The sequence below is a fragment of the Mytilus trossulus genome, chromosome 2 (genome assembly GCF_036588685.1).
Source record: "Mytilus trossulus isolate FHL-02 chromosome 2, PNRI_Mtr1.1.1.hap1, whole genome shotgun sequence".
Lineage (NCBI taxonomy): Eukaryota > Metazoa > Mollusca > Bivalvia > Mytilida > Mytilidae > Mytilus > Mytilus trossulus.
Window position 1 is genome coordinate 85,416,215 of NC_086374.1, and position 25,085 is coordinate 85,441,299.

Sequence of the window (25,085 nt, forward strand, 5' to 3'; positions counted from 1 at the left end):
GTTATTATAATGTTTTCTATTTTACTTTTCATCAGCCACTACTACAGCAGCTCCACCAGCTGCTCAACCAGTAGTTACAACAGCAGCAGGTAAGTCTTGTAACAAGTTGGTATGATGATATTTTTTTGTCACGTTTTGTTGGGTGGCAATTGATAGTTACCAATAAATGAAATTACTGTTGATGTGTTACTTATTCGTTTATATTTTTGTACATAAATTAGGCTGTGAGTTTTTCTCGTTCAAATTGTTTTACATTTCTCATTTCGATGCCTTTTATAGTTTACTATGTGGTATGGGCTTTGCTCATTGTAGAAGGCTATTGGTTTACAAACTTTTGATAATCTTACAGTTCTAATTGGTGTGGGTATTGTTCAGACCGTACTGATAATTAAAAAAAATATTTATGACTTATACCTTTTATGACCATACAACCTTGCTTTCTTCTAAGCATACGTGTGAATACCACGCGTAGGTAGATACATGTATGATCTAAATTAGAAAAATTTTGCATCCCATAAACTTTTATTTCATATTGATCTTAAAAGATGTCCTTATTATAAATACAGTTATCATTCTTGAAAAAGCAATTTCAGTTAATCATACATCTAAAGTTATCTATGCACGACGTACAAGTGTGAGATGCTTCGTCACTTGGCGTATGTCGTCCGTCGTCCAGTTACATTCATCAAAATAATTGTTTTTAAAACTGTTAGTTCAATCAGAAACTCAGTTTATAGAATCTTGATAACAACAATATGGTGCGGGATTGTCACCTTCCAAGGCTGAGAAAATTCGAGTGAATGCAAAGAATCGCTGAACCCTTTAAAATCGTTAACGATACATTTAGCTGTATGCCATTGTTATCAAACAAGTAATTTCAAACACTTATTATTAAGGTATCCAATCACACTATTAATTCTACCTTAATATCCTGACAGCTCCCTCAACACAGTCTATAACATGCAATACATGTGGAGATATTGACCAGTTGATTCCCTGCTACAGTAGAGATGTCTACGGAAACAGTTCTACCTCAGTTTGTCCAGCTGGATATGATTATTGTATGACAGATGTTTATCAAGATACCAATGGCAATACAGATGTATTCAAAAGGTACTTTTTTAATATCAACATTTAAGTTTGACCTTCATAGCTCTTTTGAACTTATTTTAATATTGTCGTGGTGGATTTTTATTTATTCTATTCTTCTTAGCAATTTTGTCTGGTACTCGAGTAGAAATACATGTGAAATTTAGATACACAAGTGAGCACACGCTTTAAGTAGAGCAAACCACGAGAACACGGCATGATATACACTCTATCAGTCTTTAAAAAAACCAAAAAAACATGAACTAGATTATATTTAATCCTCAATATAGACCCTTTATTATAAGAAGATACATGTTTTCTGCAAAATGTTTTAACAAATATTTTTATTTTCAAATTGTAAAATTGAGAAAAATAATTGTTGGGTTGATAAATTTCGTGGTGTTAGTAAAAGAAATTTAAAACAACATACGTGAGGTGAATTATACGTGTGTTATCCTTCTTTTATTTAGGTGCGTAACAAAACAAGTATGCGACTCCAAATGGACGAATGACTCTGCTACTTATAACTACTGTACACAATACGGGGTTGTCAACAATCCTAATGCGCATGAGTGCCATTTTTGTTGCACAGGAGATCTCTGTAATGTCAACATGAAGCCTTCATCTTCTTCGTTAGTATAATAACGATGAAGAACAAGATATATTGAATATTATATCTCAAATAAAGTTTTTAAAATAAATTTTTCATACCTTATCTTTGATCTGTTATTTCTTATAGGTTAAGTGATCGTCTACATTTTAAAGAAGATTTGTTTTCGTAATTGAAAACTTGTATCGAAGATTGTCACACAAATGCAAGGTCTAAAGAAAATACACATATTCGTTCATTTATCTAAATCTTGTAATTAAAAGAGACTTAGAATCCTACTCCATCTTGACAAAGCTCGCCTAGGATGACTGTTCGTTTTGAATACTTGTTTCTGATAAAGATACTTTAGCATCTATATTTCTATGGCTCTTAAGTTTAGTTTTACGTGGCTGATGAAGAAAAATCCAGAAAAGTTATTCGGACGGAACTAATTAACAGAGATATTTGCATAGTAAAAAAAAAAAATCTGTTTGGTCTCTTTTTCTTGTTGCTTTAGTTGTGTATGTCTCATTGATTTTTCGCTTTTTTTGCTAAATTAATGGTGTTTCAAGATTGTTTCAGCAATAGAAGACTGAAATATCCCATAACACAGTTTTTCACCAATGAAAATGTATGTGCTATACAATGCCTTTTGATAAACTAACGACATATTTTATAAGGTTTTCACTATTTTCACTATTTTTTAAAGTGTGTGTATATATATATATATATATATTATTTCTAAACAATACATTTGCACTGATTGTGGAATTTCTGTTACACTTTAATAAATATTTATCAAAAACATTTATGCGATTATCAGTTGATTCATTTTGCTGTTGGTGAAGGCACTAGTACATAATACATTTTGAAAATTACTTTACCGGAAGAACTCTCACCTGTTTTTTTTTTATATAATTGAAAAGAGGAAAACGTGTTCCATAAAAAAAAGTTGTAAACATACAGTTTGGTCAGATTTTTTTTACAATTAAGTGCCAGTCTTTGTAAGAATCAGGCAATTATGTAAAAATTGAAACATGATTAGAAAAAACCCGCTGAGCTAATCATGCTATTAAATACTAACCATCGTTAAAAAGTGTAAGTCTTTCGTTTGTTTGTGTCTGGTAATATCAAATAACTTGATTAGAAAATTTGTTAGAATGATAGCAAATTACAGAGTTATCCCCCTTATTCGTTAATTTCTAGTGCATTTCAACTAAATTGTATCTTCTATTACCAGAAGAGAAAATGAAAATGAATGTTATTTTTGTGCATAACTACATGTGATGAACTGAAATCTATGTCAAATTGGGTGGGTTTTTTGGTCATGTTTTCAACACTGTCTGATTCATAGGCAGACTGGCACTTAAGGGCAAAGGGCAAACCTTAAATACATCATCAATTCAAACAACTCACAACCCAATGGAATGTTTTGCGATATGTTCAGAAAACTTCTCCAGAACGGTTTCATTAAATACATAAAAGATGTGGTAGGAGTGCCAATGAGACAAATCTCCATCCAAGTCACTATTTGTACTAGTAAACCATTAATAGTCAAAGTACGGTCTTCAACACGGAGCCTTGAATCACATCGAACACAAGGACATTGCAAAGCATGTCAAAACGACAAGTCTGACAATTTGTAAGAAGAGCCGCCATTTCAAATGGCTATTTTGTGTATACATGTGCATTCCCTGTCTGTTGTTTCAAATTCACGGCAACAAAAGTTCTAAAAAAAGAAAAAAACATATTACTAAGTTCCTAATTTTCACGTTCAAATATGTTAACGATAGCCTGTTATTCAATAACCAATATTTTAACTTAAGCTTGTATCTTATAAATGAACTCTCTACTAAGGCTACCACCAAACAAAACGTCCGCTTCAACTTAGATTTGTATAGAAATTGAAACAGATGGACAACTTGGAAGTTGGAATATTGACAAACGTGATATTTTTAATAATGAACATTTATATGTTAGTGGTATTAAGCCCTCTGCTTAAAAAATATATTGAAGGTACAACTCATGTTACGTAGTGGACATTTCAATGAGCTTTGTAGTTGACAAAAACCGTTTTATAATGAACAAAAAGTTTCGTAGTTGACATCAACCCTATTCTATGTTGAAAAAACATACTGGAAGTTATATGAAACTAACCATTGTTATTTGTTTTGCACGAATATAGTTGTAAAAAAAGTAAAAACGACTGCATGGTTATGATAGTGTCTACTACGAAACGTTTTTCTCCCATACTTGTTTCGTAGGTATATAGGAATACAGACAAAAATAATCCAACACATTTTAATTGAATCAATAAGTGAAAAAATAATCGGGTTTATCTGCAAATTAAGTTTCAACAAGTCAGTAACTGCGAGTATTCTGAGTCGTTTATGTTTGAATATCAAAATACTCTGCCGTTCTGTTTTTTCTGTTACGTTTGTTTTTATGTATGTATCGATCTAATAAGTTAAGTGATTTTTACAGCGGATGACCGTGAGGGTATTTCGGTGTATTGCTATCGCATCTATTTCCATTACGTAATATTCGTTTTGGGTCTTTAACCGATCTATAAACATGATAACGAACGCAACATATCATTCCTTTTCGTTTGTTATAACTTCAATGAATACTGATAACAATATTTTTGTTAAGAACATTTATTAATAATATGAAAATGTTTTGTCGTTAGATAGATATATATAAGTAAAATAATAACTATGCACACGTGCCAAAAAATTGTGTCAAAGCATGTGGAAGAACTTCTGAATAGACAACCTCCAGCTAATACACCAGTTATCAACAAAGCAGATGAAGAGCTTCACATAAATCTTAATCTACCAACAAAAGTAGAAATTAAACAAGCTGTAAAAAAATTGAAGTCAGGAAAGGCAGCAGGTCCGGACAACATTCCACCAGAAGCCCTTAAGACCAACCCAGACCTAACAGCTAACCTCTTACATCAACTTTTCCGTAATATATGACAGCAAGAAGAAATGCCTCAGGAATGAAATGAGGGTCACCTAATAAAACTACCACAGAAAGGCAACCTTAAAGAATGCAAAAATTACAGAGGAATTGCATTATTATCAGTAGCAGCAAAGATACTAAATAGAATTCTCCTTATACGACTTCTAAAGGCTATAGACGAAAAACTCTGAACAACAAGCAGGATTTAGGAAAGACCGATCATGTATAGATCAGATAGCAACACTACGCATAATAATTGAACAGTCCTTAGAGTGGAACACCTCGTTACTGATAAACTTCGTTGACTTCGAAAAGGCATTCGACAGCTTGGACAGAGAAACCCTTTGGAACATCATGGCACACTATGGAATACCACAACCTTTCATAAACATCATCAGAAACTCCTATAACAACATGAATACAGAGTTATACATGAAGGCAAGCTTAGTGAGAGTTTTGATGTTAACACTGGAGTAAAACAAGGCTGCATGCTATCACCTTTTCTTTTCTTCTTTGCAATAGACTACATCATGAAAGAGGCAACTGAAGGGAAAAGAAATGGAATCCAATGGACAATGTGGCAACAACTAAAAGACTTGGATTTTGCAGATGATAAAGCCCTGATATCCTGCAGTACACAACAACAAATGGAAGAAAAAACTACCCTTCTCTCTTCAACATCTATAAAGCTTGGACTCAAACCAAACGAAGAAAAAACAAAAGTTATGAAGAGCAATACCAAAAGTAAACAACCAATAAAGATGAACAACACCAACATAGAAGAACTAGAGGAGTTTACTTATCTAGGAAGCATTTTCAATATAGAAGGAGGTACAGACGATGATGTAAAAGCAAGAATCAACAAAGCCAGAGTCATCTTTAACATTCTAGGGAAAGTATGGAGTGCCAAGTACATCTCAAGAAGCACAAAAATGAAAAATTTCAATTCCAACGTTAAATCAGTGCTCTTGTATGGATCAGAGACATGGAGAACAACCAAAACAATGTTGTCTAGACTCCAAAGGTTCATCAACTACTGCCTAAGGAGAATCATGAACATCAGATGGTTCGATAAAGTAAGAAATGAAGACCTATGGAAAAGAGCTGGTTAATAACCCATTGACATCCAAATCAAGAAAAGAAAATGGGTATGGATAGGCCACACACTGCGAAAACCAGCAAGCAGCATTACAAGACAGGCACTTAAGTGAAACCCTCAAGGAAAAAGAAACCGAGGACGACCAAGAAACACCTGGCGTAGGGACACAGAATCGGAAATAAAACAGCAAGGGCACAACTGGAACACACTAGAAAAGCTTGCCCAAAATCGAATTAGATGGAGGGAGTTCGTCAATGGCCTATGCTCCCCTGAGAAGCCAAGGGCCTAAGCAAGTAAGTAAGTAATGTGGAAGAAAATCTCAAAAAACGATTTGCGACACTCCCGTCAAGGACCGGTAAATCTGCATGGAAGATTGTTTTTGCGGGAAAATATAAATGCCTACTTATCTTACTCAATCTTTTAGAAAAATCGGAAGTTTTACAGAAGAGTGTCCACCATGCATTTGCACTGCACTATTATTAAAAAAGTAGAATAGAATAATATACAAATTGATGAAAATTATGTATACAGTAACATGAATATGATATATAACAACAAACCAGTTTATACTGATTTGTATGCTTGCAATATACTATTTATTACTGTGATTTTGAATTTCCTATTATTTATTCATCATCCACGCACGACCGCTTCTCAGAAAAAAATTCTTCTACATTAACCTCAGTTTCAAGTATAGAGATGTGATTTTTTTCTGTGACAAGTACTTCTGGCCATCCACCAAAAAAACGGGCATCCGATGTTTAGTACTTCAGTACTTTGATTATTGTTTGTTCTTTTATTTCACTGTAACACTACTGTTACATGTAGCTTATATTATTTGATAAGAAGAGGAAATATGGTATCGTGGATAGAAAGAACATATATTTTTGAAGTAATACAACATGTAGTGTCTGTTGTAAAATTTCTTGTTAAGATATAAAACAATCTGATAAATTGTGGATGTTAGAAAAAACGACATTCACAAGAAAGCATAAAACTTGTTATAGATAAATAAAAGGTAAAACCTTACAAACTATTTGGTAAATAGCTTATGAAAGGATACTGGACACTTAATTTTTTGAAATGTTTTCTATGAGTGTTTTTTTAGAATATATAATTTAGTTCTTTCTGGAGCATCTGGGATCATGTACGCTTTTTGTCGTGTCCCATGTAACTCGAAAATCGTTAGTTTTATGTGTAGTCTATCCGAATGTTGTTTGTCCCTTCGTTGTTGTTTAATTGAACTATTTTTTACTGAGTGACCACTATCTTATGAGTTGCAATTCTGTAATTAAAGACAATGCAATTTGCATTAGATATTCCCTTTACAAGTAAAACTGTTCTTTTTTTAATTAAAAATCTGAAATGAACAGTTCACATGCACTACTAGTCTTTGCAAATGTAAACAATCTAATGCTTTGAACTCCTATAAATAAAAACTGAATATACTAGAATTATGTACTATCATTTAGGGTTCTATGTTTCTTCCTGAGGGTTAAATGTAGTAGCTATCCAACTTAATATACTGGTACAGTAACACTTGGTTTAAACAGCTGTTTTTACATAGTCTAACCTTTCAGTTTTGAATAATTATAGTTTCTATCATTTGCTCTCATTCATAGTCAAGATTACATGCCTTTAGCCTTGTAATAGATAAAATTAAGCCAGTGCGTGCAACACTCCTATGTAAAACTTTATCTAACAGTAATACACGTATATTGAGATATTGGAAAATGTGGATTTTCTTAGGAATAATTCAGTTCTCTTTTGGTAGGATCAACTGCTCAAATTATTGCTTATGTCTGTTTTACTTATAATTTTTATTTATAATCATTTCCACAACAGGATACAGAAATAGTAATAAATGAGTTTTATATAATAAAGCAAAAAAGTCAAATTAACGCGCATACTTGAAAACCTTCTAATGATATTTAAAACATTGCTGTCTATCACTTTTGTTTTGTTTATTAATGTGTGTGTACATCAGGTGGTTGATTTTTTCGTTTAAATTGTTTTACATTTGTCATTGTTGGGCCTATCTGACTACGCAGTTATTTTTGGTCATTGTTGAATGCTTGAAGGTGACCTACAAATGAAACTATCTGGTGAACAGTTGTCTCATGGGCAGTCATGCGACATCTTCTCATTTACATATATACAATGAACGTTATGAAAAATAAGAACGCATTTAGAGCAGACGTCAGGGACACATCACAGACATCACATTTATATTATTTTTTTTGTCTTTATACTCTAGTGCAGACGTCATGCAAACATAACAGACATCAAATTTTATAGATAAATTATTTTCCTTGATACCTTAGTGTAAACGTCAGGGATAATTTAATACACCACATTTAGATTAGATATTTGCCCCAATATCTTAGTACATATGTCAGGGACACATTACAGTCTCAATATTTAGATTATACTGTTTTGCCTTAATACCTTAGTGCAGACGTCAATGAAACATAAAAGTCACCACATTTATATTATATTTTTGTCTTCATACTATAGTGCAGAGGTAGAGGAAACAATACAGATATTACTTTTAGATTAATAGTGCCTTGTTACCTTAGTGCAGACGTCATAGAAACATTGATGTCGCCATATTTAGATTATATTATTGTCTTATATAAATACCTTAGTGCAGACGTCATGGAATCATTAAAGTCACCATATTAAATTTAAATATGTTCCTTGATACCTTAGTGTAGACGTCTGGTTCATATTAAAGACATCACGTTCCCAGATAATCATGTTACCTTACGTTACTGTCACCATCATGAATTGCATCAATGAAAACAAAAAATGACAATATTCATAAAGAATTCACTGTTTAAAATGAAAAGCGAGTTGCGAACTTGTTCCCCTATTCTTTCTATTAACTTACTAGCATTTTTATATTTCAACGTTCTCCACAGTCGTTCATGATTAACTTTTTCATCTTATTCATTGATGTACATGAATGTAAATATTGTTTAAGTGCGAGTATTATAATTATTTAGATTTCAATTTTAATCTAACAGCTTTACTGGTTAATGCAGGCAGTAAAGGAGCAGGAGGAGGCCATGCAGAACATAACGTTTTGTGTTTGACTTCGCACTGTGCTCATGATGAAGTAATTTAACATACTCCAAATATTTAAATATGTATCTATACAATGCTCATTTTGTAACTACTGCAGTAAAGATATGATTCAAAAGGAAACAAATCTTCATCTTACATTCTAAATTGTAATTTAATAAATTATGTGTATTTTAAACACATAATTTTGTTGTTAAAACTTGCACAGATGATAAGATACAAGTTCTTCCAAATTTATCTCCTTACATGTAGGTACAATATTAATCAAAAGAATGTCATAGAATGCACGCATAAAATCAAATGCTCAACTTTATCTATCGTTGTAAACTATCATATTACTGACTTTAAGCAGCGATTTATCGAAGAAATTACTGAATTAAACCTGGTTATATATAGCTCACTTAACCTCCTACTATATATGTGAGTATAGAATCTGTATATTGACAAAATTTCGTTAGCAACTTTACAGACATAGTATGTTTTTTGGAATGAGTTAAGCCGTCTCAATTGCTATTTCATAGTGTGTCTTTTTTATGTTGTGATGTTACACTAATTTGTCCGGTAAGGTCAAAGATTGGTACCTACAAAAACGGTATAACCCGCTGCATTTGCTGTCAAGAATCGGATGTTCAGAAGTTGTCGTTTTTCGATGTGGTTCATAAGTGTTTTTCGTTTTATATATAGATAAGATCGTTGGGTTTTCCGTTTGAATGGTTTGCCACATGTCATTTTGGGTCCTTTATAGCTTGCTGTTTTGTGTGAGCCAGTGCTCTGTGTTGAAGACCGTACTTTGACCTTTTACTTTTTTACAAATTGTGACTTGGATGAAAGAATTGACAAAGAGGTCAACATAACAGTACGTTTGGTGTTGACATTACATACAGTATTGCTAATCATAATGACTTCCCCGATAAAGTACAAATTAAGAAAAAATTCTATACAAAGTATAAAAAAAACACTATGAGAAAAACCTGCATCGAAATAGCACATCCGAACCCACCTGTATCAGGAATGCTAAAGGAACTTGGAAAATTTTGTTCGATTTAACATAATGAAATAAGATTAACGGTAGTATTTCACTCTACTAGAGTCTTAACACTTCAATGTTTTCAAACTTTTGATCTCCACCGTAAACATTCCAATTAAACATCATGTGAGCGAAGTGGGTCAGTTCCAACATATATTAACACCCTGTCTCATTATGTTCTTGAATATTTCAATTGTTGTGCAAATGAGCCAATTAACTTATGTTGTTTATCTATTTTAGAACGGGATGGTTTTTTTTTTAAATTTTATTGGTAAGCTAATGCGATGACCGATGTTCCACGACTCATACTAAAACTTAGCGCGCGGTCATCATTTTAACAACCCTATGACATTACGAAAATTAATATGTCGAAGTGAAATGCATTCTTATTCTTAATTCGCAACGAAATGGCAAATCAGTTTTGAAAATAATGTCAAACACATATCAATCAATCAATCAATCAATCAATCATATACATTATTTCTTAATAGGTTTGCAGATTGCACAACACAAATGGACAGCTCAATGGTCAATGCATTTCAAAACATAATGAACCATATAAAGTAAGTATCAGAGAATATGTGGTTGTAAAATTCGAATAGTGAACACGTTGCAGAATTAAAGAGAGAGATTTTTAATTAAATGAAAAAAAAATGATTTATTAAAAATTATTTTTCATATGAATAAAAGATTTCGTTTATAATGGGTTCATTTTGATATTCATGGGGAGAGGTAGCTCAAGGGCTGAATGATTTTTTTTTAGCGAAACACAAAACAAAATCACTTTTTATTTTGTTGAAAAGGAACTTCTAATGATGAACAAACTGCCTAAGAAAATTTAGCTCTAAGATATTTAATTTTACTCACAGCATATATATATAGTTTTTGTGTAGACGTTTTTATTTGAAATATTCCAACACCATCTGAAGATGGTCTTCATAAAATTGAGAAAGGAAATCGGGAATGTTTCAAAGCGAGAACAATCCGACAATAGAGCAGACAACAACCAAAGGCCATCAATTGGTCTTCAATGTAGCGAGTAACTCCCACACCCATAGGCGTCCTTCTGCTGGCTCCTGAAAAAATATGTATACGAGTATAGTGATAATGGACGTCATACTAAACTCTGAGTTATACACAAGAACTAAGATTAACAAAGGCCAAAGCCTCCTGACTTGGGCCAGGCTCAAAATTGCCGCGGGTTACACAAGTTTTTCCGTGATCATGTTTCATGTTTACCTATGTGAAGTGTACATTTTCTTGGTGACTGATGCATGCATCAAGATACATTTACTAAGTCGACAAATCCAATCTTTTTCCTTATTTAACGTTCCTTCCCTCTTTTATTTTTAACCTTAATTTTTCTCTTCCCTTTTCTAATCGTTTTCGATTAAACTAATTCATTTGTTTACGTATGGTAAAAATGTTGAACATTTTTTTTTTTAAATAAAAAAATACATTTAGATATAAGTTATAGTCTGTCCTTTGTCTCAATACCAATGAATCAAGCCATTAGTGGTATGTCACTGTTTAAAAGTCATAAATCGATTAAGAAAAAAACAAATTCGGGCTACAAACTAAAACCGAGGGGAACACATCAATTTTAAAAGAAAGACAAAGGATCATCAGAAACAATAAAGGGCAACAACAAAATAACGACAATGCAACTTACAAAGAAACGAACTATAAGATAGCAACTGCTGATATTACTATAAAACCTTTAAAACTTGCACTCTGATAATGTGTGTGTGTGTGTGTGTTTGTTTGTTGGAAATACAAATATAAGAATAGAGTGCGTTTAGTTATTTTATTTTTTTCAAACAGGTTAATATCTGCACAACTTTTATTTCTATTAAAAGCAGGCGGATCGTGATGGATGTCCACAACTTTTAGGCGTGGGTTATGAGTGTTTCTGCAATAATTATTACTGTGTGCAACAGACGCAAGGTATTATTGATGTATAGCAAATGTTTTATCGTACTTTGTTAGAAATGTTTACTCCTTGTTAATCATGCTTGGGATTTCTGCGTCTTTGATTTAGCTAATTATGCAGTATTAGTTGTTTCTGATTGTTGAAGGTCATACGGTTACCTATAATCATTTACTTCTTTGTAATTTGGTCTGTAGTGAGAGATGTTTCAATGCCAACAAACCACTTCTTATTTTACAATTGGTATTTTGTGTACTCCGACCAAGGTTTAGCGCTATAATAGCAGGTTTAATTCACCATTTTTCCTCATTTGAAAATGTCTGTACCAAGTCAAGAATATGACAGTTGTCCATTCGTTTTTTATGTGTTTTGTCAATTGATTGTGCCATTTGTTTATGGACTTTCCGATTTGTTTTCCTCTGAGTGCATTTTTTTGGTGATTTTACTTTGTCCATGTCACATTTTTAAAAATATACTAGTTGATATGTGTATTGTACGCTAATTATCAAATACTAAGATGCAATGTAGCTAATCATTGATCAAAGATCTACACCTGCAGCATTTAAAAATTGCAAAATAAATTTATCAAACTGTAACGATATTATTTAAAAATGCCTGTACCAAGTCAGGAATATGACAGTTCTTGTCCTTTCGTGTTTGATGCGTTTTGTTATTTGATTTTGCCATGTGATTTTGGACTTTCCGAATTGATTTTCCTCTAAGGCCAGTATTTTTTGTGATTTTACTTTTTGTTAAATATGTAAGTCAGTGACATACTTGTAAAACACATATACAAGTGTTGCACTACATGTACGTGCATTGGAATCAAACCTTAAAGGAGATGATGTGTACTCATATATCATATAGACATCTTAAACGTGTTATTCACTTAAATGTATCCGTTTCGCCGAAACGTGTCCATTTCATTAAAATATATACTCAGCTCAACTGATTTAATTCCATAAAAATAAATTAATGCATAAAAATTATCTTCATTGAAATTTACATTATGCTTAATATTAATTTCACTTTTTTATGTAGCTGGTTAAAAGAAATATAAGAGGAAATAAGTGAAAATGGTCTGCAGAACCTAATCTGATTCACCAAGGGACGGGCATAGGTTAGAAAGAAATCGAATATCGTGAAGTCTCTATAAAATATCAAATGGTCACGCATATGTCAAGAACAAGTTCGAACATGTTGGAGTTCTATCGAGTGAAATTCAGACCAATAAAGAATGGTCTATTAAAAAACGCGGTTGATACCAAATTCTTCTATTTGTGGATTGGTTTCTTGTCTTGAGAGCAAACTGTTTTTTATTTTTATCTATTCTTAATTATGACAGTCGATTACAATTGCTTCATCATATATATATAGCAGATTATATATATATATATATATATATATCAATCATGATTAATAACATCACCAAAAACACAAAAAATCTTTAATACGAACTTTACTTATGCTTACAGCAGCAACTGGTCAGCATGCTATTACTTCAAACAATCAAAATGACCTGGTGTGTGGTGATCACGTGTGTCATGGACATCAGGTAAATACTAAAAACTAACTGTCTTTTGATGAGGTAAATATGTGGTTGAATTTTCTTTTGAAAATCTGATTTTCACTGAGGCCGAAGCGAATATCATTTTTTTTAAAAGTCAATTAGACCACATATTTACCGAAACAAATTAAAAGACAGTAATTATTTTATTCCATATTCCCAAAGAAATGTATGTGAAGGGATTTAATTACGAAAACCATTTGCGCATCAAACGCTTACCAAAATTATACACGTAAAAACACATGACGTTTTGCGCGGTGCATATACCTTTTCAGCAGGTGAGTATGCTGACATATTCAAAATCCGATTCATATAGAAAAAAGGACTATGTAGTTTTATTGATATGGGATAATAATTACTAAAATCATCTGTAACAACTGGTCATTAGTTTTTTTCATTCATACTATGAATAGCGTATGTAAATATTACTGAAAACGTTTTAATAAATATTTATCAACACTGAAACCTCAATATAATCGATTTAGCTGGGGAGATAACGTTTGATTATGATTAGCTAATTCCGTTACCTTTTCTAAAGCTGTACTGAAGATGTGTATATCTATCTTTTAAAGTCATAAGAAACCTCAAATTAAGAAAAAATATGCATATGGTTTTTTTATAACAAAATGGATAGTTTTCATTATACAACTTATGTACATATACATTTTTCTGAGGAAAATTCTTTAATTTGTCCACATTTAGAAGAAGTTTACTTATTTTTAATTGCTTGCTTCCAGGAAGCAATTCGCCGACATATTTTTCCGTATGCATAGTGACCCGAGCGTAACCCTCCTCGTAAAAATCCGGTGATCGCAAAACGCATAGATCTGTCATTGAAAGAAACAAATATCTGATTATACATGTTAAAAACGTGCTCGATACCCATGCTTTTTGTGATTTGTTTACTATAAGGTGATAATCGGTAAAACTCGGCTTCAAAACACGGCATTTGATGAGCAGCCATATTTGTTGAATCATAACAAACAGAGAGAAAAAAAAATACGATAATATGATATATTTGCGGAAATAATGATAAAATCGGGCACAGAGAACTATTAAAGTTTTTGATATATACATGCATTGGTTCAAGAATTAGATAAACATAATTTTTCACCACTCACTCGTTTCATATGACTTTAAGAAAAAAACAGCTATAAATTAAATATAATGCTATACCCAGTTTGTCTTTAGCGTGTAGATCTTGCATCGTATTGTCAATGAAATAAAAATATACAATTGTAAATAACCAGTTGTATATATATATATATTACACTGAATTTGTATAATCAGTGATTATTTTGGTAGAATCCCTGAAATTTTATGTAGAGTCACTGGCTAGTTTCGGGATTTTATATAATCATTAAAATTTTCAGGGATTATGTATAATCACTGGTAAAACGTCAGGGATTTTACATAATAACTTAAATGAAGTAAAAGTTTTATTTCTAAAGAAAATGAATAAAAGTCAAATAATTCATTCTTTAAAATCATAATAAAACATCATTAAAAACATTAATAGTAAAATGTTGACACTATATCAATATAGAACAATATAAACCCATTTTTATTTTTAATTTCAAGCACAATTTATTAAAATGTTAAACAAAATATATTAAAATGTTTAACACAATATATTAAAATAAGTATCTGTTTTATACAACAATATCTGCATTTTGTTCCTTTTTTACTCTTTGGAATTGCTATGAGAATATTACACCAAATGCAAACTACCTCTAAAATTTTATTCTATTTGTCAATCTTTAGATCTGCCTTTTTTTATTTGTTTTTTACTTTGTAGTTCATTTTCATTTGAACAAAAATAAAAATAACAAGAACCCACAAACCAGATGTTCCATAATCTTTTTAACAACTTGTTTTATATTATACGTACCAAAAATAACATGCTCTGTGGATTTACAAATAGAACATGAATATCCACAAGACGCTGGCTTTTTAAGATTCAAACAATACATGTATAAAGTTATCGCTCTAAAGTGAATGTTAATATCATTCGTTTTGAAGTCTTCACTGTATCTCGAAACCCCGTGTTGGTTATAATTTTAAAATCATCTTCTGTGTTTTAAAGCAAAATTATTTAATCCTGCAAAGAATACGAATGAAAAAAATGATAACTTGTTTTTAATAAATTTTTGTATCAAACAAAGGATCCTTAAATTATTGATAATCCCTGAAATAATATAAGGGAATTTGTAGAATAATTATTAAAATGTTCAGTGATCATGTAAAATCACTGGTCATTTTCAGGGATTGTGTATAAATGATTTTAGTGATTCTACATATCCCTGATTATACAAATTCAATGTAACATATATACATAATTATCAATAGAGATCATGCTTTAAAACAAAGAAAATAATTTTGTTATTTTTTTTTTATAGTATTGTATTGTTGAAGAGGAGAAATTCGACAAATTGCATCTGAAATGTGCAGATGTACATGTAAGTAAGAAACTTCACTTATTTAGTAAAATGTGTTGCTTTTTTGATGTTAAGTTTTTGTTCATTTTTTCTAGCTTTTCACAATCAAAATCAAGATTTAATTAGACATTTACCATTCAAATCAAAACATTTCCTATCACAAACTTTTTCAATTCAAACCATATTAAGCTACCATTTTAGCTTTACATGATAGGTAACGCAATGCTAAACATGCTGTACCATGTTCAAGTTTACGCTATCAGTCATGTCTGCTAGAAGATCAGTTGGTTTTGTTAGATTTAAATCTACCTGTACAGATTTTTTCAACAAACTAAAACAATCAGCATTCTTTTTTCCTGAAATTTTTCTTAACCTAGGATTATTCTTTAATACAAATTGGAAGGGGTGAACATATTTTTTATCACTCAAAGATTTTAATTTAGAGTCTACCTAGATGCTGCCCTATCACTTTACATGTTTATATTTTACAGTTGTAATATAACTGAGATAGGTTTTCTAAACTTATAAATAGGGCATTAAGATTTCAATTTTTATTTTGTTGAATAACGTAATATGCATTTAGTCTTAATTAGTTTATATGGTATGAATAATGCTAGAATATGACCACTTAATAAACAACTGTGTGCATTCCTTCATTTAAACATTTGTTTTTACACTTATTGACATGTTCCTTGTAGAAAGTGCTTGTGAATATTCATATTGAAATATCAAAATCATATTTAAATGAACCATTTTATTTACTCTAAAATTGACACCGATATTTTACATTTCATCCAGTATTCCATTTTCTTTATCTGAAATAATTTTTAACATTTTCCTAATTTTATCAAAGATTTTGAATATTTATACACGCTTATTACTATATAACTTAATTTTCTTCTATGTCCATATTTTGTTCATTCTCCCATGATATATATATATATCCCCAAAAACAGGTACATAATTTTGCAATATTTGATTATTTCCATTATCATATTTAAAATGATTATCCTAACTTTCAGATGATGACTGATGTACCCATATTTTGACTATTTTATTTATTGTGTCTGTTTATTTAACGCATCAATGTAAATATTACGGAATTTGATGAGACTGTCATTAAAGTGAGAGGGTTAGCGCTATAGAACCAGGTTTAATCCACCATTTTTCTACATTTGAAAATGCCTGTACCAAGTCAGGAGATGACACTTCTTGTCGATTCGTTTTTGATGCGTTTTTTTATTTGATTTTGCCATGTGATTATGGACTTTTCGAATTGATTTTCCTCTAACTTCAGTTTTTTTTTGTGATTTTACTTTTTACAAATATGTGGATACGTTTCTTCATATATTTTCACTATATCACATGATTTTACTATTATCCACAGTATTGGTGTTTTTAAATTTCAATTGCAAAAGTATATGTTTCAATTAAACAATATTTGATCTAGAACTTTATAATGATTATTTCCAATTTCACATTCTCGTTATCCAAACGTAAGAAATATTTTGGAATATTTTACTTTTTCTTTTCTCTTTGATACTACATAAGACTATATCAACTATATGAATTTAACATTTTGTTTCATTTCCATGATATATATCACATTTAAACAGGCGAATTACTCTTATGACATATCCCGAAATGTATAACAAATGTTTTCAAAATTGCATTTAAGATCTACTCAACCATATTATACAAATTGAAATTGCTTGAGTAAACGCAGTGTTTTTTGCACAAAAGTCATCTTAAAATAGATTTCAAAGAAAAACACTGCAAGGTATACTCCATATATATATATAGCTCAAAATGCCGATTTCTTATACGTTCAGGTATTTCACATCCATTTTTTATTGAAATATTCACGTATAGGGTCTTTGCATCGGAACTTAACACATTTATTTAAAGACCAGTTGTTGGCACGACACGGTAATGTTCTTCTTATATATGTTATGATGGTATGATACTTAACAATTAACGGGAAGGATTGTGCCTGATATTCATATGATGCAGAAATAATCTTTCAATCAGTTTAATTGAAGTCTGGAGCTGGCATGTCGGTTAACTGCTATAAGTCTGTTGTTATTTATGTAGTATTGTCATTGTGTTTATTTTCTTTGGTTACATCTTCTGATATCAGACTCGGACTTCTACATGTTTAACCCCGCCGCATTTTTGGACAAAATCAGGAGCTGCTAGTCTGTGTTAGTCTTGTGTTATTTCTAATTTTAGTTTCATGTGTACAATTTGGAGCTAAGTATGGCATTCATTATCACTGAGTTAGTATGTATTCCTGTTTAGGAGCAAGCAAAAGGAAGCCTCCGGGTGCGGGTCTATAGTATTGTGTTACCGGAGAAGTTTCATGTTTAGTTTGGAAAGTTTTTCTTTTATTTTAGGTACTGCGCGCGCGCCAGATTGAGGAGACATCACGTGACTTGAGTTTATTATAACGAAAACTTAGTATTTTTATTCCTTTTTAGGTGGGGTGTACAACAGACAACATGTATAGAGACGGAATGCACACCATGTAATTTCTATTGTTATTGTAGGAAATTGACATTTTGATCACAGTTCACCAGCAGTGCATGATTTGGATTTAAATGATCCGGCGTAACTTTAAAACACGTTTAAGGATTATTTTCTTAAAATATGCATTTTTCGGCACTAGTTTGTTACACAGATCAGTATTTCAATCTAGGAGCGGACACTTTATTGTACGATTTCACTGAGATTTACGGACCTAGCAAGCCATTTTTACGGCATTGGCATTTCTTTTCTCTAGGAACATTCTTCAGAGGTAGCTGCACCATGTTGTTTTATAAACTTTTAGTACATGTATGCCCTGCTGACTGCAAATTTTGAGGTCGATTGGACGTGTAGTTTCAGAGGACATATGGATTTTTTTTCAGAAGAGACGTAAAAACAATATTGAAATTCCATTTTTCTTGAATAATATAGAGTTTGTTCCTTCAATATACTGTCATAAATAAACAGTCATACATATTGATTGATTGATTAGTTGGTTGGTTGATTGATTGATTGATTGGTTGGTTGGTTGGTTGGTTTATAACTTAAACACGTTGGATAGGTTCAATTGAAACAGCGAAAAAGAAACAAAGATCTTAGACCCTATACTAAACACATGAGACGGAAACATGATTGATTGATCAGGAAAGGTGGAAAGACCTAATAAATCCAATATGTTATGCTCATCGATTCAAATAGATTTCAAATATTTCAAATATGATAATCCAAAATGAAAATCTGGAAAGGAAATCATAAATAAATGCACAACATATAACCCATCTTGAAACTGAAACCACCTCATCTCATTGCACTGACAACACAGTTTTAACTTTCATAAATTTTAATATGCAGTTAATAAAAAATCAGATTTTTTTTTGTAAATTTCATAACTTTTATCAATATTGGGATTTAAAACACTGAAAACAAAAAATATTTCTACCTTTTCAATTTTTTTATAGGTCAAGAAAAGCATGATGGAATTTTGGGTTAGGTGAATAAAAAAATGTACAGGTAGCATCAAGTAGATTTAAATCTAACAATTAAATCTGGTCAATAGAAATGTCCCTAATGTATTGTCAATGTTAAAATATGATTGAACAATACGTACAGGTAAAGGTTAACACCCATAGTCAAGGCACAGTAATAGAAACTTTACCAATGCTCCTAGTTTATATCGATTTAATCTTTATTGATAATGTCAATTTGTAAACATGTTTTCAATTAGTTATTTGTTAGCTGTTAATTAAGATCTACTCATTGTATACTTAAAACTTTTATTAACTGCTACTATCCAGTTCAAAGGAATCACAACAAAAGTAATGGAAGATAGACTGACCCGTATTTGATTGATAACACGTCTGATTCGTTCTATACTCACCATATGCATATATAAGTATAAAAATTCAACTCGTAAAAAATATTTAATTTTATGTTTAAACACTTAATTCGATGTTTTAATCATGATATCATTATTAAAGAACTATTTACCATAAGTTAATAGAAACTTACATTATCAGGATTCTTGATTTTTTTTGATTGACAACATATTTGTTACGTTCGGAGGACGTGTTTTTCAACAGACTATCGGCATTCCAATGAGAACGAATTGTGTCCCTCTTCCTGTCGACTTGTTTCTTTATTATTATGAGGCTGATTTCATACAGAACTTCTTAGGAAGAAAGATAAGAAGTTAGCAATATCCTTTAACTCTACTTTCCGCTATATAGATGATGTTCTTTCACTACATAATTAAAAAATTTGGTGACTATGTCGAATGCATCTATCCCATTTAACTAGAGATAAAGGTTACAACAGATACAGTAAAATCGGCCTCATATTTTGACTTAAATCTAGCAATTGACAATGAGGGTCGCTTGAAAACAAAACTTCACGACAAAAGAGATGATTTCAGCTTTCCAATTGTGAACTTTCCATTTCTAAGTAGCAAAATTCCAGCAGCACCTGCATACGGTGTAAATATCTCTTAATTGATACGATATTCCCGTGCTTGCATTTCCTATCATGATTTTCTTGATAGAGGGTTGTTGCTCACAATGAAGCTATTAAATCAAGAGTTTCCAAATGGTGAAGTTGAAATCACGAGTTGGTTGAATATTGAAAAATCGTTTCACAAATGATATCGGATATGTTCCTTACGTCGTAACTACAGTCCCCTTCCCTTTCATAAATGTGACCTATTAATTTAGACTTTTTACCGGATTTGTTATTTCATAAGCAACACGACGGGTTCCACATGTGGAGCAGGATCTGCTTACCCGTCCGGAGCACCTCAGATGATTCCTAGTTTTTGGTATGGTTCGTGTTGTTTATAATTTAGTTTTCTATGTTGTGTTATGTGTACTTTCATTTGTCTGTTTGTCCTTTACTTTTTAAGCCATGGCGTTGTCAGTTTATTGTCGATTTTTGATTTTGACTGTCCTTCTGGTATCTTTCGTCCCTTTTTTAATAGTAGTTTTCGTTTCATGGACTGTCGTGAAACAGCACCTTTAAATACCTTTTTTTAAATCTAATTGTTAAATGTTGCCAGTCCAAGTGAAAATATTCATAATGGTATCAGTCAAGAACAAATTACTATAACAAGTAATATTTTTTAGTTAATTTCATTGGATTTTCTTCCTCAATGGAGGTATTTTAAATGTCAATAGAAGCATGGACTAAATGTAGCTTTCATCAATGATACCAGCCCCGAATTAAGCGGAATGCTTTCACTCTTTCATCATTATGAATTCATTTATAACGCCTTTTTCATTCCAGGGGAATTATACTCCCCCAATTCAATAATACATCAAATGGGTTAATTCCTGTCAGGTCGGTAATTTCACTATTCAAGTAATTATCACCTGGCGGTATCGCTCCAGGTGACATTTCATACAGTTAAGTTTACTGCAAAGATCTCTATATCATTGTTATGTATTTACAAAATTTAAAGGTTAAATTTTTTCAATGAATGAGTCACCCAAAGAAAGCCAATAATGTAACATTTTATGTTATAGAAATGTTTATTGTTATGCATTCTTTTTTATATAGATTGCAATGATGGTTAGAATTAGTATGTTAAATAATAAAAGTTTTCTTTAAAATGTGTTGCGTTTTAATCGAAAATCGATGCCAACTCTTCACAAGTGACCAAATGACACAGAAATTAAAAAAACTTTATTTTAGAACACACAGCATTGTCTGCCGAATCTGTTGAGCCTTGGATCGTCGTGCTTTTGTGACACTAGGACTTGTGTAGACCATACTCTTATCTCCATTTTTGCAGGTATATAATGTATTATTAAAAAGAACATTGTGTTTTCGTATTGTCAACCAGCTACTAGATATTCATGAGTGATAATTGAATTGTATAGACGCTTAGATGTTAATATATAAAGGCTAGTTTATCACAGACGATTACTGCCATATTTGTTTTAAAGAATACAACCCCAACTTTCATTGCATTTAATCAAGAAATTTTAAATAATTGCATGAGAGTTTTATCTTATGACTTCTCGATTACGCCATAAAATGGACCTTTATCTTATGTGGAAACATTTTGGCAGACAAGAAACAACGAAATAATTTAAGAGCAGCAATAGTCATATAAAGTTAATTCTAGGGTGCACACGTACTTTTCTAATCCAGTATATACTTAAAAATTGGTGTGAAACAACGATATAACAATATTGCACCAAATGTACAAATTTCGTCACGGTTTGTTGCCATGGTATTGTTAGACCAGAAATTTGCTCTTATCTTATGAACACCTTGTATCGTAGTGACTTTTTAACAATGAGTATGGTAACCTTTCAATTTGCACAAATAAGGTCTTAATTGTCTCTACTCCTTAAATTTTTCGCCCTTTTTAGTTCAATTTAATGCAGTAACGCGCTTCAGCAGATAGTTATCAGGTACCAGGTTTATAATTAAGTACGCCAGACGCGTGTTTCGTCCACATAAAACTCATCAGTGACGTTCATATCAAAATATCTATAAAGCCTAACAAGTACAAAGTTGAAGAGCAATGAGTATCCCAAGTTCCAAAAAGTTGGGCCAAATACGGCTTAGGTAAATTATGCCTGGGGTCTAAAAATCCTTAGTTTTCGAAACAATCAAATTTTAAAAAAGTTCAAAATTCAATGCAGAACCAGATTTTAAAGTAAAAAAACGAAAAGAACGCGAGACAGATTAAGATAATTTGTCAATTTTATAATGTTAAATTACCTAAATAATATCTAAATATTACAATCATGATGTTAAATCATGCATGTAAAAAATACACTTTAAAAACAATAATTTACCGTAAATAAACTCATCATAGATACCAGGACTGAATTTTGTAAATACGCCAGACGCGCGTTTCGTCTACAAAAGACTCATCAGTGACGCGCTCGAATTCAAAAAGTTTTAAAAGGCCAAATATAGTACAAAGTTGAAGAGCATTGAGGACCAAAATTCCTAAATATTTTGCTAAATTCGGCTAAGGTAATATATGCATGAGGTAAAAAAAAAGCCTAAGCGTTTCAAAAATTCAATATTTTGTAAACAGTCAATTTATAAATGTAACCATATCAATGATAATTCATGTCAGCACAAAAGGTGCTGACTACTGGGCTGTACACACACTGGTTGAACCATTTTAAGACAAATATGTTGTTATTCTTGGTAAATAATGACAGGTCCTTATTTTATGCCCGACGCACATTTCATTGTATCTTGGTAAAGTTCAGTTATCTTTATTAAAGGAAATAACATTATATAGCCAATTATTTAAAGTCAGCCCATTGCTCTTTTCAAATATTTAAACAAATATTATTGCTTAGTATATAATGCATCGTTTTTCTTGTAGGACATCAAGTTGCAGGCCTTATTTGTCAGGATCACGATTCTCACGCTTGCCATGCAAACCAGGTATGTATAGAAATACGTTTACTTTATGTATTATGTCATAAATGATGAAATAATTCATTATTAATGGATGGGTTTTTTAAAATAGAATTTATCACACAAAATCAAAAGATCACAGTGCCAGCGTTGAAAAAAACCAAGGGGGTATACGGAGACGGAACTAAAATCAAGACTAGGTAAGACTTACATTTACCCTTAACGTTTTCAATAGAAAAAAATATTGATTTCATTAATATTGTTAGTTGCTTAATGTCATCAGTTTATATCCTTTAGACTGATACTAATACAATTTCTGCTGGATGACTAATAAAATTAAACAAACTTAAACCCGTTGTATTAATAAATTCTGGTCAACATTAGATAGTAATTATACAAAAACAGCCAAGATCTGATTTTATTTTAATCTGCTTCAGGGAGTTTATGTCTTACTTTCAAAATAATTTCTGTAGAATATTATAATTGAGATATTTGTTAATTGTGTAATACAGAATCATTAACTACTACCGTATAGCGTGTTATTTTCGCGGGTATAAAATATCGCGATTTTCATTGAAATAGGTCTACGAAATATTTTGGCGCTTATTTCTTTGGCGGATTCATAACTTTTATCAATACCTTTGAATGTTCACTTTCAAATTTAATTTGTCGATTTTGTTCTATCCACGAAAATAAGCGAAAATTTACACCCCGCGAAAATAACCCGCTATACGGTAAGTCCATCAGCAGTTGTCTCGTCCATGTGATGGATAATTAAAGTGCATGTAACTCTCTATAAATTGTTTGTGTCTGTCCTGCTTCCCTTGATTTAACTATTTCCTGAAGTTCAAACATATCCACGACCACTAATTAACATGTGACTGCATCTCCTCCGTAACCGTTAAAGAAAGCGACAAAGCCATGGATGTATGAAAATTTAAAAACTTGGGGAGCTACTGGACTTTATTTGATATGAAATAAAAGTAAACCCGGGGAGGATCAATTCGGCCTCTGAGATTTGAAACCTTAGTTATACTTTAAAAATAATCAATAAAGACGTTTAGTAAAACATGATATAAATTGTGTCAATACCGATGCAACGCAAGTGATTTAATTATTCCTTCGGGAACGTAGAGTCTTTGAACAGTGTTATCGAGTGTTATGTTAGAAAATGAAAACAATGCACTCTCACTTTTGTATTAACTTTTCTAAATTCACTATCTTGAGTAGTGCATGCACATTCAAGTTAATTTCTGACAGGAGGGGACGGATAGGAATTTTGTTTTAATATCAGAAAAACATCACGAAAAACGTCCTATCAGATCTCAAAGTTACAAAAATTCAAAACCTATCAGATGTAGAGTTTCTGTTCATATTGGGTGGTTGGGCTTTTATGGGAAAATTTGACCTATCTATTTACTGCTGCAAGACCCTCGGACGTTTTTGGTTTATAATTGTACGTGTCAGATGAAAAACATCAAAATCACACACCCTAAGATGTTTAAATTGTACACCCCTCAAAAATAACCACCCATCCCCCGTTAGCAGACATTAACTGGAATGACCAAATTAAAGTTAGGAAATTCATGGCTGTATGAACATATTGGCGTACACTTGGAGATATATGAATAGAAAAGGGCAGTTGTTATCCTTTAGTTCGTTGCTGTATGTTGTATGATCGTTTGTTTTTGTTGCACTTTTTGTTGTTTCTGTTGTAATGTACGTTGCCTCTTATAGTTGATGTTGATCCTATGGTTTCAGTTTGTAAGCCGGATTTGTTTTCTCGATATCGGTTTATGACTTTGGAACATCGGTAAAATACTGTTGCCCTTATAATAATAATTGTTGCGATAGGATCAAAAAGCACATTAAATGATTAATA

At 31.6% G+C, this 25,085-nt stretch overlaps 1 protein-coding gene and 1 long non-coding RNA gene across 2 annotated transcripts; both read left to right on the forward strand.

The window, feature by feature from the left end:
• Nucleotides 1–34: 34 nt before the first annotated feature.
• On the forward strand, nucleotides 35–1,804 carry LOC134708206 (uncharacterized). Its single transcript, XR_010105816.1, has 3 exons — nucleotides 35–89; nucleotides 939–1,113; nucleotides 1,560–1,804. It is a non-coding gene; the product is annotated as an uncharacterized LOC134708206 (long non-coding RNA).
• Nucleotides 1,805–5,998: 4,194 nt separating this feature from the next.
• Nucleotides 5,999–23,530, forward strand: LOC134706052 (uncharacterized). Its single transcript, XM_063564761.1, has 10 exons — nucleotides 5,999–6,037; nucleotides 7,367–7,514; nucleotides 8,774–8,865; nucleotides 10,350–10,421; nucleotides 11,718–11,805; nucleotides 13,264–13,343; nucleotides 15,755–15,814; nucleotides 21,503–21,602; nucleotides 23,169–23,230; nucleotides 23,501–23,530. The coding sequence occupies exons 1-10, from the start codon at nucleotides 5,999–6,001 to the stop codon at nucleotides 23,528–23,530; spliced, it is 771 nt and encodes a 256-aa protein (XP_063420831.1).
• The last annotated feature ends 1,555 nt before the right edge of the window (nucleotides 23,531–25,085 follow it).